We start from the raw sequence: 15,690 nt of genomic DNA on the forward strand, positions 1-15,690 counted from the left end.
ACCTCCATCAGGTTGCAAATTGAATATATTTTTTTCTGCATCTACCTCTGAAAAAATATTGGGCTTCTAGCTGTGTGTGGGACTTGTTCTATTAATCCATCTATACAGACCTCCATCAGGTTGCAAACTGAATATATTTTTTTCTGCATCTACCTCTGAAAAAATATTGGGCTTCTAGCTGTGTGTGGGACTTGTTCTATTAATCCATCTATACTGACCTCCATCAGGTTGCAAATTCAAAATAATTTTTTGTCTGCATCTACCTCTGAAAAAATATTTGGCCTTCTAGAAGTGTGTGGGACTTGTTCTATTAGTCCATCTATACTGACCTCCATCAGGTTGCAAATTGAATATATTTTTTTCTGCATCTACCTCTGAAAAAATATTGGGCTTCTAGCTGTGTGTGGGACTTGTTCTATTAATCCATCTATACAGACCTCCATCAGGTTGCAAACTGAATATATTTTTTTCTGCATCTACCTCTGAAAAAATATTGGGCTTCTAGCTGTGTGTGGGACTTGTTCTATTAGTCATCTATACTGACCTCCATCAGGTTGCAAATTCAAAATAATTTTTTGTCTGCATCTACCTCTGAAAAAATATTTGGCCTTCTAGCAGTGTGTGGGACTTGTTCTATTAGTCCATCTATACTGACCTCCATCAGGTTGCAAACTGAATATAATTTTTTTCTGCATCTAACTCTGAAAAAATATTTGGCCTTCTAGCAGTGTGTGGGTCTCATTGTATTAGGCCATCTATACCAAGCTCCACCAGCTTTTCAATTAATAATAATTTTTCGCTGCATCTAGCCCTGAAAATAATTTTTCTTCCCAATAGTGGTAGCAATAGAAATATGGGGCGCGCTCCTGGCTTACAAAAATATACGCTTCATAACAAAAAACACCAGCTTAGCGCACTGCATTAATAAGATGGCATCATCGTCTCTCCCAGTGCTAGGCCTACTACCCAGGCTAGCATTCCTGTGCCTAAAACACAATGTATGGGTCCGCGCTAGCCACTATGCTGAGGGGTCTAAAGCTGCTGCTAACGCTTTATAACAATTCAATTGGCAGATTTTCACAGAGCTCTTCCACAATGCCCACCCATCGGGACAACAGTTGCCCACCTTCCCTATGGGATCTAGTGGCGAATAGTTGATGCCATTAATCAGAGCGTCAGTTGCCCTGTCGACGTGGCAAGCATACGGTAAGGCATGGGAAGAGTGGACACGACTAGTAGCAGGCAGACGGGTTGACCAATGTGAACAAGCCAGATCACAAGTCACCATAGAATTTCTCCACCAGCTAATGATGAGGGGCTTATCAGGGGCGTCAGCGCAGCGGTGTCTGACCGGAGTAGCATTTCACTTCCAACTACTGAATTGGGGAGATGTGACAAAGATTCATCATCAGACAATCCATAAAAGGGTGGAAAAGGGGTCAGCCAAGTCAGGAGTGTAGACGTCCCGTCCCGTGTCACTAAAACTGATTTCTCACATCATATCCCTAACACCATTAACATGACACTCACAATTTGAAGCAACACTACTGTCTACTGCATTTGTGATCGCCTTCTTCGGGGCGCTATGCATAAGCGAATTAGTCCCTCAATCCAAAATTAGCACCAGTGGAGGCTTATTACACCAGGACGTAGTCATAGGCAATAATGCAATACGTCTACGCATACACAAATCGAAAATGGTTCCAGCGGGCAGGGGCACTTGGGTACTTCTACAACCCACAAACGGTACACTGAGTCGGGTAACAATAGTAAAACCATATCTAACCATCAGATCACAAAGTAATTTGTTCCTATCACACATTGATGGGACGCCATTATCAAGATACCAGTTCCAAGCTATATTTAATAAATGCATAACATCGGCAGGGAACCACCCCAAAGATTACGGGACACACTCATTCCGCATAGGCGCGGCCACAGAAGCAGCAAGAGCAGGACTGTCAGAAACGGAAGTTCAGAGGATAGAGAGATGGTGATCCACGTGTTTGGCAAGATACATAAGACCGGACTTGTTATCCTAACGTGGTTTGTTTCTTTTACAGGTGACGCTAAGCCAACAGTGTGGGTGATAGGCCACTCGTATATATATTGGGCAGATTAAAGGGCGAAAGTCCGCCCAGGCGGGAGGAAATTAGAGTTTCATAACACATATTTCAAACTGGAGAGGTATTAGAGGCCTGCTATGGCCACAGGTACTAATGGAGGTAATCAAGGTAGGGAGAGAGGCAAGATGTCCGGTCACCTTAGTTATACAGGCCGGGGGAAACAACCTAGGTCATCACAAGAGCGCATAACTAATGGCAATAATGAAACTAGACACTGAGCGCTTCAGAGAATTTTTCACAAAACTAGCTATAGTATGGTCAGAGATTGTGCCGATAGCGGTATGGCAAGGTGCGCGAGACATCACGGCCATCGAACGGACAAGGCAGGTAATAAATATTCGGATGGCAAAATTTAGAAGAGACAGAGGCGGTGTAGTGGTACGACACCGACAACTGGAAGGAGATAAAGCAGGCCTCATACGGCCCGACGGTGTTCACTTAATGGATATTGGACTGGACATATTCCTGTCAGGACTCCAGGACGGAGTGGAACAAGCGTTAAGAGTGATGGGTGGGGGTCAGAGTCCTGCATACGAGTACGCAGGATCCTCCGTGGCCTGGAAATAGAAAGGACATGTTGGAGAGTTACACTTGTTGGCCAAGTTGCCGGAGTGGAGACCCAGGGCATGCTGCAACAAGCTGAATTATTTTAGAAATAAAATGTCTTTCTAATGGAATGAGTATAAAGAGTTAATAAAGCTGTGACCGATCCTCACCCATCCAGTTGTAAGAGTTACATTATTGTATTGTCAAGGAAAGGGGGGCGGTAGGGGGGCTGAGCGTCTGGGTTTGGTTGGGGGTCCCCACAGTCTGTCTAGGCTAGATGCATTTAAAAATTCTTATTAGATACACAGGCGGTGCAGCTTGCTTCGCAGCTGGGCTACTACGCCCAAAGTATTGCCTAGGCTAGATGCAGTTAAAAATTCTACGCTGACTAGCAGACACTGAAGATTTGGAGCAGACCTCTGAGTAAACAGCTCTTCAGACTCAATCATCTGTGTTACCCCAAGCCATAGTGTATGTAGTTTCTTACAGTTAAAAGGGGGGGGGGGGAGCGACCCAACCCACCTGGAATTGACGATGCCAACGTCACGTAAGACACAGCAAGGGGACTCCAAAAAGAGTTTCCATTTTTTCCCAAAATTGTGGCACAGACACCACTTAACCCTAGAACGCATACCTGGGGCCTCGCAGTCCCGCCCTGTTAATTGTTTTCTATTTTCTGCAAGATTACTTTAGTTAGAATTTTGAAACTCTAGGTATTCTCCATGTATATAGTTGTTTGTCATTTGAGTTTGAGTTATTCAATGTTATTTGCACACGGGCCTAAAAGGCCCCAGGTATATGAAAGTGTAGATTTTTATGGTCATGCGTTCTAGGGTTAAGTGGCATCAATTGCCCCACAGTTGCTTAAAACGGTTGGTGAGGTGATATTACCAAATCCTCAAGCTTTTAGCCTCCCAAGGATAACACAGGATTAGAAAAGTCCTTGCGAATCCATGATTTGTTCATCTTTATGAACGTGAGTCTGTCTACATTCTCAGTGGACAGCCGCGTGCGCTTATCTGTCAGCACACCATCAGCAGCGCTGAACACACGTTCAGAGAGAACACTGGCTGCAGGGCATGACAAGATCTCCAAGGCGTGAGTGGCTAGCTCCGGCCATTTTTCCAGATTGGAATACCAAAATGAGCAAGGGTCCAGTGACACAGTCATGGCTTCGATGTTCACTTGGAGATACTCCTGCACCATCCTCTCTAGGCATTGACTATGTGTCAGCCTTCTTGTCTCCTGTGGCCTTGCAAAGGATGGTCTAAAAAAGTGGTGAAACGATTTCACAAAATTGCTGTTACCAGCAGATACTGTGTTACTGTTACGGTTTGAGTGATGAAGACTCGACAGTCCCGCGGTTGGCAAGTTAGAACTGTGAGATTCACTTCGTGCACCACTGGTGTTTTGTGGAAAAGCACATGTAAGATTCTGCAACAGCGTCTGCAGATACTCCTGCATGCGTCAATCCCTTTTTATGGCAGGAATTATTTCGGCAAATTTACTTTTGTACCGGGGATCTAAGAGTGTGGCAACCCAGTAGTCGAGATTACTTCGAATTCTGCAATCTGAGGGTCATGTTGCAGGTAGTGCAGCAAGAAGGCACTCATGTGTCTTGCGCATCCAGGAGGACCAAGTCCTTGTTGTGTTGGTAGCGAGGTAAGAATCATGCTTCTTTCCTCTGCCCTCTCCCCCCAACCTCGCACAACAGAAATGTGATCAAGGTCTCCCTCATCTGATGAGTCTTCCATGCCCATCGCCAGTTCGTCCTCCACTTCTTCCTCGGCTCCTGCACCTTCCTCAACAGTTTGGCTGCTACCATGCGCCCTGGTTAATCCCTCTCCCCCACCCTCCCATGCCTGCCTCCTTGGTGCTGCCAACCGTCTGGACCTTGGAGATGTTATCCCTTCCGCATACGACTCCTCCTCTACTTCCTCCACCTCCTCTTGTCCGACCACCTGACTCTGAATTCTGTTTAATGTGTGCTCCAGCATGTAAATCACTGGAATAGTTATGCTGATAATGGCATCGTCGTCAGCACTAAACATCTTCGTCGCCATTTCAAAACTGTGCAGAAAGGTGTGTGGCGCCCCTGAGGGTGCAGTCACCACAGAGTTACTGCATCTCACCCAGAGGTGTGGTATCTCACCCTCAGGTAAGGAAGGCGTATGGCTCGGGACCCTAACACCTGCATCCAACACATACCCGCAGTGGGGTTAGGGCGAGATTGCTCCTAAGGGAGAGCACAGTCCCAGGTCCCTAGCTGGTGGGAGGATCCTATGTAGTGGGTGCTTAGGGGAGCAGCTTAGGGGAGCACATGACAGGGAGAGTATAAATAGGAAGCCATCTTAGAAAGAGCAAGCCAGTCAGAGGAGGAAAAGTGACAGGAGCAGAGGCTCGGCATGAGCTCTGCTCCGGAGGCGGGCCTAGCCTGGGAGGCCCAGGACTGAAGGAGAGAAGAAAGGAGTGGGAGCAGGAAGGCTCCAGGAACCGAAGGGACCCTAGGGCTACGGGCCGTGCAGAAGGCCACCTGTACTCCCGCTGCTATCAGGAGGTAGAGGGGTCAGGCCAGATAAGGGGAACCGGTCCCTCAACTAGAGGAGAAACAGCAAGGCTCAACTAGAAACCGGAGGCTGCAGCATTTCATGTACTGCAGGCAAAAGTCCACACCAGTCTCACTAAGAAGGTAGCCACATAGGACCCAGGGGACGGAACACAAGTCGCCCGCCAAGGCCCGAGGATACCGGATAGAAGTGTCACTGGGTGTGAGGTGCAGGGAGAAGGCCAGAGAAAGGACACACAGAAGAGGGTCCTGCTAAGTACTCCGGAGCTATCTGGGGGTGGACTGAGCCCCTCACTGAGTACGCACAGCACGACGGGTGAGATAGCTCTGGTACCTGTAATCTGGACTGCAACAACTGTGAGTAAAGATCTTGGGACTGCATCACACGGACTCTGTGTTCATTACTGACTCCCTGCACTACAACCACCATCATCCACCCACACTGCCCTGAAGCTACACTCTTCCTGTGGTGAGTAATAATACCATTGCAGCAAAACCACCAGCTTCAGAGGACTGTTCCGCAGCGGCGGCCCCTTTGGCCGCACTCCACAGGTGGCGTAGTCTGACATTATAAAATCCATATATACAAATTACCGTTGGATTGACCGCCCTGGGTCACGGACCGGGTCACCGCCACAGTGACTACAACCCCCAGCGTCTACCGGCCCGGCTCCGGGTACCCCACGGCCCAGGGGGCGCGTCAACTTCATAGGTCCCTGATCTGAGACCACTCCTGCTGTGTGATTTGCCCCACCTCTGGATCTCGTTGGCCCAGGCTATACGTCAGAAACTATTGCACCAGGGCTTGTCGGTGCTGCCACAGTCGCTGCAACATGTGCAGAGTTGAATTCCACCGTGTCGGCACATCGCATTTCAGCCGGTGAACTGGCAGGCCCAACGACTTCTGTAGAGATGTAAGTCGTTGAGCTGCGGGATGCGAACGGCAGAAGTGAGCACACAGCGACCGTGCCCTCTGCAGAAGGCCATCTAGTCCGGGATAGTGGGCTAAAAATTTATGGACAACCAGGTTCAACACGTGAGCCATACAAGGCACGTGTGTAACATTGCCCCGGCGAAGGGCCGCACCCAGGTTTGCAGCATTGTCGCACACGGCCTTCCCTGGTTGCAGGTCCAGTGGAGACAACCATTCATGAAACTGGGTCTCCAGAGCTGACCACAACTCCTCAGCTGTGTCACTCACATTTCCCAGACATTTCAAAGTAAACACTGATGCCGTTGAGCCCTGCTGCCAGCATAGTAAGGAGGTGTGCAGGATCCCTTCTGCGCAGTTAGAAAGCAGGTGGCATTACCAGACAGGCTTTGGGTGCAGGTGGAGGACCGAGAGGAGGTTGAGGAGGCAGAAGCAGTGGAGGAACTTCTAGATAAAGAGGATTGACGTACAACTCGCGGGGACGGCAAGACTTGGACAGCAGCCCCTTGTCCTGCTGTCACCATAGTTACCCAGTGCCCAGTCAGCGACATGTAACGCCCCTGTCCATGCCTACTCGTCCAAGTGTCTGTGGTGAAGTGCACCCTGTCACACACAGAGTTTCTGAAAGAAGCGGTGATGTTGTGTGCGACATGCTGGTGGAGCGCAGGCACACCTTTCTTTGAGAAGTAGTGCCGACTGGGCATCTGGTACTGGGGCACTGCGACGGACATAAGGTCTCAAAAATCCACTGTGTCCTCCAGGCAGAAAGGCAGCATTTCTGTAGCCAACAGCTTGCAGATGGTGAAATTCAACCTCTTAGCTTTCTCATGGCTAGGAGGAAATGGTCTTTTACTTGTCCACATCTGAGGGACCGAGGGCTGGCTGTTGTGCTTTGACGGGGTTGAGTAGGGTGTCCCTGGCAAACTGCCGGTCTGTGAGGAAGATGCAGGCGGACATGTTAGGTTGCCTTGATCCAAAGGTGGTGCTCTCGATGTCAGAGAGCTCTCAACACCAGCAGGTGTTTCCACTTCCCAATGAACTGACGACCTGCCAATCACACTGGCTGTTGCAGGTAAAGAGGTGGCAGGTCTGCGTCCAAAAACATGTGTGACTGCTGTCCCCCCAGTCACAGAGGATGAAGAGGCCGCGGATGCACAAGATGGGGCAGACGGTGGTTGGCCCAGCCTGCTAGGCCGCATTGTAGCACAGTGAGCTTCCCACTGCAACTTATGCTTCATATCCATGTGACGGTACATGCATGAAGTACTCAAACTATGGATTTTTTGGCCTCTACTTAGCTTTTGGTGACAAATATTACAGATAACACGAGTTGGGTCATCCTTATCGATCTGAATAAATGCCCAGGCTATGCAAGGCTTAGAGCCCATGCGACCTGAAGAGCCACTACGACTTGTGGTCAGAGGCGGAGTTGTGGTTGAGGATGCAGTTGTTGACGTGATTCCAGTACTCCGTCTCTGTCCAGGAAGGCGCAACCTAACCTCGTCGTCAATAGCATCTGTGACGCCCCGCTGCGCTTGGTATCACAGATCCTAGAAGAGTGTATTGATGGAATCCTCCACAAGAGGCCCCCATAAACATTCACACATCTCCACCTTCCACCTCAGACCAGCAGAGGGAGCCCGTTAGGGATATAAATAGGGAAGGTGGAGCTAGGCAGTTCAGTTCCTCTGAAGAGTTCCTGCAGTAGAGAAGCCTAAGAGAGGTCAGTCTGCAGTGGAGCTCAGTCTAGTCTAGAGAACTCAGTTAATAGTTCAGCAGTGGAGCACGAGGCTCCTGCTAGCTAGATTCAGGGAGCCCAGATAGAGCTTAAGGTGTGCCGGCGTCATAAGATCGGTGAAGCGCGGCAAGCTGCCGTTAGTGTGTATAGCCTATTGAGGGCCCGAGTAGGCCGAAGGCGAGTGGCGAGTTAGTACATAAGGGGCAGAGGAGCTTAACCAGCTCACCCCGAAGCATTTACCGGACACCGGATCCGAGCTTACCGGGATCTCTATGACCCAGTAAGGCATAACCGGAATCCCTGGAGAACTACAAGTCCCAGGATCGCTAAGGTGCTGATACGTAACAGAGCCAGGAGACGCTTAGGCCCCGCATACTGGGAGCGTGAACTTCAAGAGAAGGCCCTACCACAAGGTCAGCCAGCGCAGGACAGAGACAAAGTTAGGCCTAGCTCCAGGCAGGTCAGAAACTTACTGCGCAGAGGCAAGAAACAGGAGGCCCTACACCCGCTCATTGGGGAGGATCCTGATATGCACCCTTCACCCTACAGTGCTCCAGGATGTGCCTGAATTTCCTCCAGTAAAAGGTACTGAAGTGACTACCGTGTCAGTTTCCGTTCTTGCTCTGACCCAGCTGGGTCTCGCCTGTCCTGCATTCCCCCTGCATACGCTGCCCTGAGACCTAGCTCCACCTGTGGGGAGCTATACCATCGAGCTGCCTTATCACGGGCCTCAGTGGACTGCTGCAGCGCTGGTGCTTCTCACCAGATACCACAGGTGGTGTCACAAACTCTTATAAAATTAACAATTATCCACCCTTTTAAAGAGTGACCCCAGGGTACGGGCCAGGGAGCCGACCACCGCGACATCCCAAAGGCCAGGCAAAGGCCCGGGTGACCTCATCGACTGGCTGACTGTGGGTTGACAGTAAGTGGGATCTCCAACCTTGTCATCATCACCCTGTGTGTTATCACACCCGTCGTCCTCAAAGCCAACCTCTTCCTGCCCTGACCGAAAAGTCAAGTTGTCGCTCCAATCAGGTATTTGAGTCTCATCATCGTCTTCATCATTGTCTCCACCAACAGGAGTTACAGTTTGGGAACGAGGGTCTACATTATGCTCAGAACCTTCTTCATCTGGTCCTGGATCCGACTTATAAAGATTCTGGGCATCAGTGCAGATCATTTCCTCGTCTGGATTAACAGAAGCTCTGGAGCAGACCTCCGTTTCCCAGGCTATAGTATGAGTAAACAGCTGTGCAGACTCAACCATCTGTGTTACTCCACACTCAGACGGGCAGCTGGAGACTTGGGAGCTGTGAGGAAGCAAGTGCGATTGGGGTGACACCTCTGAGGACTGGAGTATTTGTGATGTTGAAGTTGAGGTGGAGGAGAGCCCAGTTGAAGGAGCACTTGATATCCGCTGAAGCACCTGCTGTTTTTGTGCCTCATCTGGAATTTGTAGCGATGGGCGTGTCCGTAACAAAGGGATCGTATCACATTGTCCACGAAAAGAAGTCGACATGTTAGTTTGGCTGGAAGATGGTCTTTCTTCTGCAGATGTTACTCTCCCCCCACCGCGGGGGGCTCGACCCACCAGCGGACAGGCACCAGTATTAGGAGAGGGGGGCTGGCCGTCAGGGTCCACCGCGGCTCTGGCACAAACCCGGCGACACGGAGGTGGCACGGGCAGGAACGGACTGGCCGTGTCGGCTTCTCACTTTTTGGATTTTAGAAGGGCATGACATGCCTATATCTGTGTCTCCCCCTCCTTTTACTCCTCCACCTCTTTTATTTTCGCATGACTATATGTACTTGTCACTTTTCCATGTGTTAGTTATGTCTTCTGAGCAGTTTGTCAGCTTTTGGACACCTTTGAAGGTGTTTTCTATGTGTTTCTATGTGTTTTTGTTTGCCTGCCATTGGTTTTAACGGTGTTCGAAGGTGTTCGACGAACAGTTCGACGAACACACGGGTGTTCGACGAACCGAACCGAACTCGAACACTACGGGGGTGGCTCAACACTATCTACTAATAGAAATACAGATAATTATTCAGTTTGGATACCCACTGACCGACTCCACCACCACAGAGTCACCTTGGATCTCCATTCTCTTGAGAAGAACACTGTGGTCACCAGTTTCACTCGTTTGACCACTGCAGACATCATGCCCTGTGCTGTCCTCCTCACCATTGCTTAATCTTCCCTTTCTCACCGGCCTCTTCCTTTCCTATTCGTTTTTACAAGCTTGGAAGTTGTAGGATGAAGTGTCTGAACGTAGAAGAATTATTTCTCACTTACTTTCCATCCAAGAAGTCCATCAGGGGGCGAAGAACATTGTCTGCATCCTGTGCCACCGTGTTCCTGGCGTTGGCAGAGACGTTCCCGGTGCCCTTCACGTGTCCCAAGATCTCTGACATCTGCTTAGTACACTCATCGATGCGGAATTGGAAACTGAAGAAACATCACAAAAATGGGAGAGAAATGAGAGATGAATGATGTGCTGAGCCGTACCCTTGGGGCATGCCCTCGGGCCATAAGAGATCAGGATCTGCCAGACACCAGAGACCCCCTGCTCCCTCCTTACTGGAATCATTTATACCATTTATCCCTGACCCCAAAGCAGAAGCAGCGCGTGTCCTCAGATCCCTCATTACATCTTAGCGTCAGCCTTGTTCCTAACCGTCCACTTATGTTAACAGCCAGAAATGTACTCTGTCCTCCAAGATTAAAATCAGACGGACGCCACAGGGTGCAGCGTGCCGAGAGTGAGCGAAGCCTTGTGATCGGGACCAAGAACAGATGGTCAGTGGTTATATTAATATAACCTCATTCATATCATGTCAGCTGGCACTACCCACAAATACACAGCCGCTGCACCATCCAGAGCCCCCCGATCATACACATATAGCCAAACCCATCCCCCATAATACACCTATAGCTCCACCAATCCCCCATAATACACCTATAGCTCCACCAATCCCCCATAATACACCTATAGCTCCACCAATCCCCCATAATACACCTATAGCTCCACCAATCCCATCATACACCTATAGCCCCACTGATCCCCCATCATACATATATAGCCCCACAAATAGCCCACCAATCCACCAACCATAGCCCCACCGATCCCCCCATCATACACCTATAGCCCCATCGATCCCCCTTCACACACCTATAGCCCCACCGATCCCCCTTCACACACCTATAGCCCCGCCGATCCCCCATCACACAGCTATAGCTCCGCCAATCCCCCATCACACAGTTATAGCCCCGCCAATCCCCCATCACACAGCTATAGCCCCATCGATCCCCCCATCACACACCTATAGCCCCGTCGATCCCCCATCACACACCTATAGCCCCACCGATCCCCCCATCACACACCTATAGCCCCACCGATCCCCATCACACACCTATAGCCCCACCGATCCCCCATCGCACACCTATAGCTCCACCGATCCCCCATCACACACCTATAGCTCCACCGATCCCCCATCACACACCTATAGCTCCACCGATCCCCCATCACACACCTATAGCTCCACCGATCCCCATCACACACCTATAGCCCCACCGATCCCCCATCACACACCTATAGCCCCACCGATCCCCCATCACACACCTATTGCCCCATCGATCCCCCATCACACACCTATAGCCCCACCGATCCCCCATCACACACCTATAGCCCCACCGATCCCCCATCACACACCTATAGCTCCACAGATCCCCCATCACACACCTATAGCCCCACCGATCACCCATCACACACCTATAGCCCCATCGATATCCCCCATCACACCTATAGCCCCATCGATATCCCCCATCACACACCTATAGCCCCATCGACATCCCCCATCACACACCTATAGCCCCATCGACATCCCCCATCACACACCTATAGCCCCATCGACATCCCCCATCACACACCTATAGCCCCATCGACATCCCCCATCACACACCTATAGCCCCACCGATATCTCCCATCACACACCTATAGCCGCACCGATATCCCCCATCATACACCTAAAACCCCACCGATATCCCCCATCATACACCTAAAACCCCACCGATCCCCATCACACACTTATAGTCCCGCCAATTCCCCATCACACACCTATAGCCCCGTCAATCCCCCATCACACACCTATAGCCCCACCGATCCCCCGTCACACACCTATAGCCCCACCGATCTCCCGTCACACACCTATAGCTCCACCGATCCCCCGTCACACACCTATAGCTCCACCGATCCCCCATCACACACCTATAGCCCCGCCACTCCCCCATCACACACCTATAGCCCCACCGATCCCCCGTCACACACCTATAGCCCCACCGATCCCCCGTCACACACCTATAGCTCCACCGATCCCCCGTCACACACCTATAGCCCCACCGATCCCCCATCACACACCTATAGCCCCACCGATCCCCCATCACACACCTATAGCCCCACCGATCCCCCATCACACACCTATAGCCCCACCGATCCCCCATCACACACCTATAGCCCCACCGATCCCCCATCACACACCTATAGCCCCACCGATCCCCCATCACACACCTATAGCCCCACCGATCCCCCGTCACACACCTATAGCCCCACCGATCTCCCGTCCCACACCTATAGCTCCACCGATCCCCCATTACACACCTATAGCCCCACCGATCCCCCGTCACACACCTATAGCTCCACCGATCCCCCATAACACACCTATAGCTCCACCGATCCCCCATCACACACCTATAGCCCCACCGATCCCCCATCACACACCTATAGCCCCACCGATCCCCCGTCACACACCTATAGCTCCACCGATCCCCCATAACACACCTATAGCTCCACCGATCCCCCATCACACACCCATGCCACCATGATGAAGTGGATATATCCCTGTGTAGATCCACACCTCTAGGGCCCAGCCTTCTCTAGCTGTATCCGTGTAACAGCCAGTGACACTACAGCTGCCGTACAACTACAACCCCCAGCATGCCCTGACAACCACAAGACTCCAGTTGGGAACCTGTTACAAACTGCAGTGGTATTAGCAGAACTTAAATGTTATATAGATTTTTCTGTATTTTCATGACTTTGAAAATTGTACATTCACACTGAAGGCATCAAAGCTATGAATTAACACATGTGGAATTATATACTTAACAAAAAAGGGTGAAACAACTGAAAATATGTCTTATATTCTAGGTTCTTCAAAGTAGCCACCTTTTGCTTTGATGACTGCTTTGCACACTCTTGGCATTCTCTTGATGAGCTTCAAGAGGTAGTCACCGGAAATGGTTTTCACTTCACAGGTGTGCCCTGTCAGGTTTAATAAGTGGGATTTCTTGCCTTATAAATGGGGTTGGGACCATCAGTTGTGTTGTGCAGAAGTCTGGTGGATACACAGCCGATATTCCTACTGAATAGACTGTTAGAATTTGTATTATGGCAAGAAAAAAGCAGCTAAGTTAAGAAAAACGAGTGGCCATCATTACTTTAAGAAATGAAGGTCAGTCAGTCTGAAAAATTGGGCAAACTTTGAAAGTGTCTCCAAGTGCAGTTGCAAAAAACATCAAGCGCTACAAAGAAACTGGCTCACATGAGGACCGCCCCAGGAAAGGAAGACCAAGAGTCACCTCTGCTTCTGAGGATAAGTTTATCAGAGTCACCAGCCTCAGAAATCGCAGGTTAACAGCAGCTCAGATTAGAGACCAGGTCAATGCCACACAGAGTTCTAGCAGCAGACACATCTCTTCAACAACTGTTAAGAGGAGACTTTGTGCAGCAGGCCTTCATGGTAAAATAGCAGCTAGGAAACCACTGCTAAGGACAGGCAACAAGCAGAAGAGACTTGTTTGGGCTAAAGAACACAAGGAATGGACATTAGACCAGCGGAAATCTGTGCTTTGGTCTGATGAGTTCAAATTTGAGATCTTTGGTTCCAACCACCGTGTCTTTGTGCGACGCAGAAAAGGTGAACGGATGGACTCTACATGCCAGGTTCCCACCAGGAAGCAAGGAGGAGGAGGTGTGATGGTGTGGGGGTGTTTTGCTGGTCAAAATTGAAGGCATACTGAACCAGCATGGCTACCACAGCATCTTGCAGCGGCATGCTATTCCATCCGGTTTGCGTTTAGTTGGACCATCATTTATTTTTCAACAGGACAATGACCCCAAACACCTCCAGGCTGTGTAAGGGCTATTTGACCAAGAAGGAGAGTTATGGGGTGCTACGCCAGATGACCTGGCCTCCACAGTCACCAGACCTGAACCCAATCGAGATGGTTTGGGGTGAGCTGGACCGCAGAGTGAAGGCAAAAGGGCCAACAAGTGCTAAGCATCTCTGGGAACTCCTTCAAGATTGTTGGAAGACCATTTCCGGTGACTACCTCTTGAAGCTCATCAAGAGAATGTCAAGAGTGTGCAAAGCAGTCATCAAAGCAAAAGGTGGCTACTGTGAAGAACCTAGAATATAAGACATATTTTCAGTTGTTTCACACTTTTTTGTTAAGTATATAATTCCACATGTGTTAATTCATAGTTTTGATGCCTTCAGTGTGAATGTACAATTTTCAAAGTCATGAAAATAGAGAAAAATCTTTAAATGAGAAGGTGTCCCCAAACTTTTGGCCTGTACTGTATATATATATATATTTTTTAACCTGAAATGTTCCCAATCACTGACAGCAAGCAGAGCTCATACAGATGGTGGAGAGGAAGCACTGACCTGTTCCCAAACACTGTGCTCAGCTCGTCCAGGACGTTGTTGAGCTTCACTTGCAGCTCCTTCAGCGTGTCACTGGCCTCAGGGTCCAGCTAAGGGTAGAGAAAACAAATGTACAATTCTGTCATCCTGCCACACCGTGCCTGTGAGTCCCCACAAGAAGCCCCCGCAATGCTCCGGCTACACATCTAGAGCGTGACCCGGGGTCTCAGCCGCAAACGCTGACCGGCTTTTGTGTTGGCTTTAACAAGCTAGTTAGAGGATATTCCCTGCTGGAGACATCACGACGGCTCGCATCAAAGGAGCAGAGGCAGCACAGTCAGCAAGCGCTGGCCATTACTGGGAAGAATAGGAGACAACCCGCTGGGCAGCCGGAAAGAGCCCTCAGGTAACACCAGTTATGGCCAGGCTTAGCCACAGAGGGGCGCTGTGCCAAAACAGGTAAAACCTGTCTACTAATCAGAAGGAGCTCGTTATACAGCGTCCCCCCAACACACCGCTACTGCCCCCATCATCTGCAGCGCCTACTCTAAACAACTCCCAGCATACACCTGTCCAGTACAGACCCATTTCCATAATCCTCATCCACCACTCCTGCGCCGAGCCGCTCCCATAATGCACCACTCCTGCGCCGAGCCGCTCCCATAATGCACCACTCCTGCGCCGCGCCGCTCCCATAATGCACCACTCCTGCGCCGCGCCGCTCCCATAATGCACCACTCCTGCGCCGAGCCGCTCCCATAATGCACCACTCCTGCGCCGAACCGCTCCCACAATGCACCACTCCTGCGCCGAACCGCTCCCACAATGCACCACTCTTGCACAGAACCACTCCAATCATGCACCTCTCCTGCACAGAACCACTCCCATCATGCACCTCTCCTGCACAGAACCACTCCCATCATGCACCTCTCCTGCACAGAACCACTCCCATCATGCACCTCTCCTGCACAGAACCACTCCCATCATGCACCTCTCCTGTACAGAACCACTCCCATCATACACCTCTCCTGCACAGAACCACTCCCATCATGCACCTCTCCTGCACAGAACC

General features: G+C 50.3%; 1 protein-coding gene across 10 annotated transcripts in view; it reads right to left on the reverse strand.

Moving 5' to 3' along the window:
- The window catches only part of UNC13B (unc-13 homolog B), a 330,375-nt gene that overhangs the window by 21,555 nt on the left and 293,130 nt on the right, over positions 1-15,690 (reverse strand). For all 10 annotated transcript variants that reach the window (XM_073680363.1, XM_073680367.1, XM_073680366.1 and 7 more), the window contains 2 exons: positions 14,640-14,728; positions 10,207-10,359 (listed from right to left, as the gene is read on the reverse strand). In XM_073680363.1, the coding sequence (XP_073536464.1) occupies positions 10,207-10,359; positions 14,640-14,728 (242 nt within the window). The remainder of the gene's footprint in view (positions 1-10,206; positions 10,360-14,639; positions 14,729-15,690) is intronic.

Source organism: Phyllobates terribilis, unplaced genomic scaffold (genome assembly GCF_046119375.1).
Source record: "Phyllobates terribilis strain yellow unplaced genomic scaffold, ASM4611937v1 Scaffold_1__5_contigs__length_1240528914, whole genome shotgun sequence".
Classification (NCBI taxonomy): domain Eukaryota; kingdom Metazoa; phylum Chordata; class Amphibia; order Anura; family Dendrobatidae; genus Phyllobates; species Phyllobates terribilis.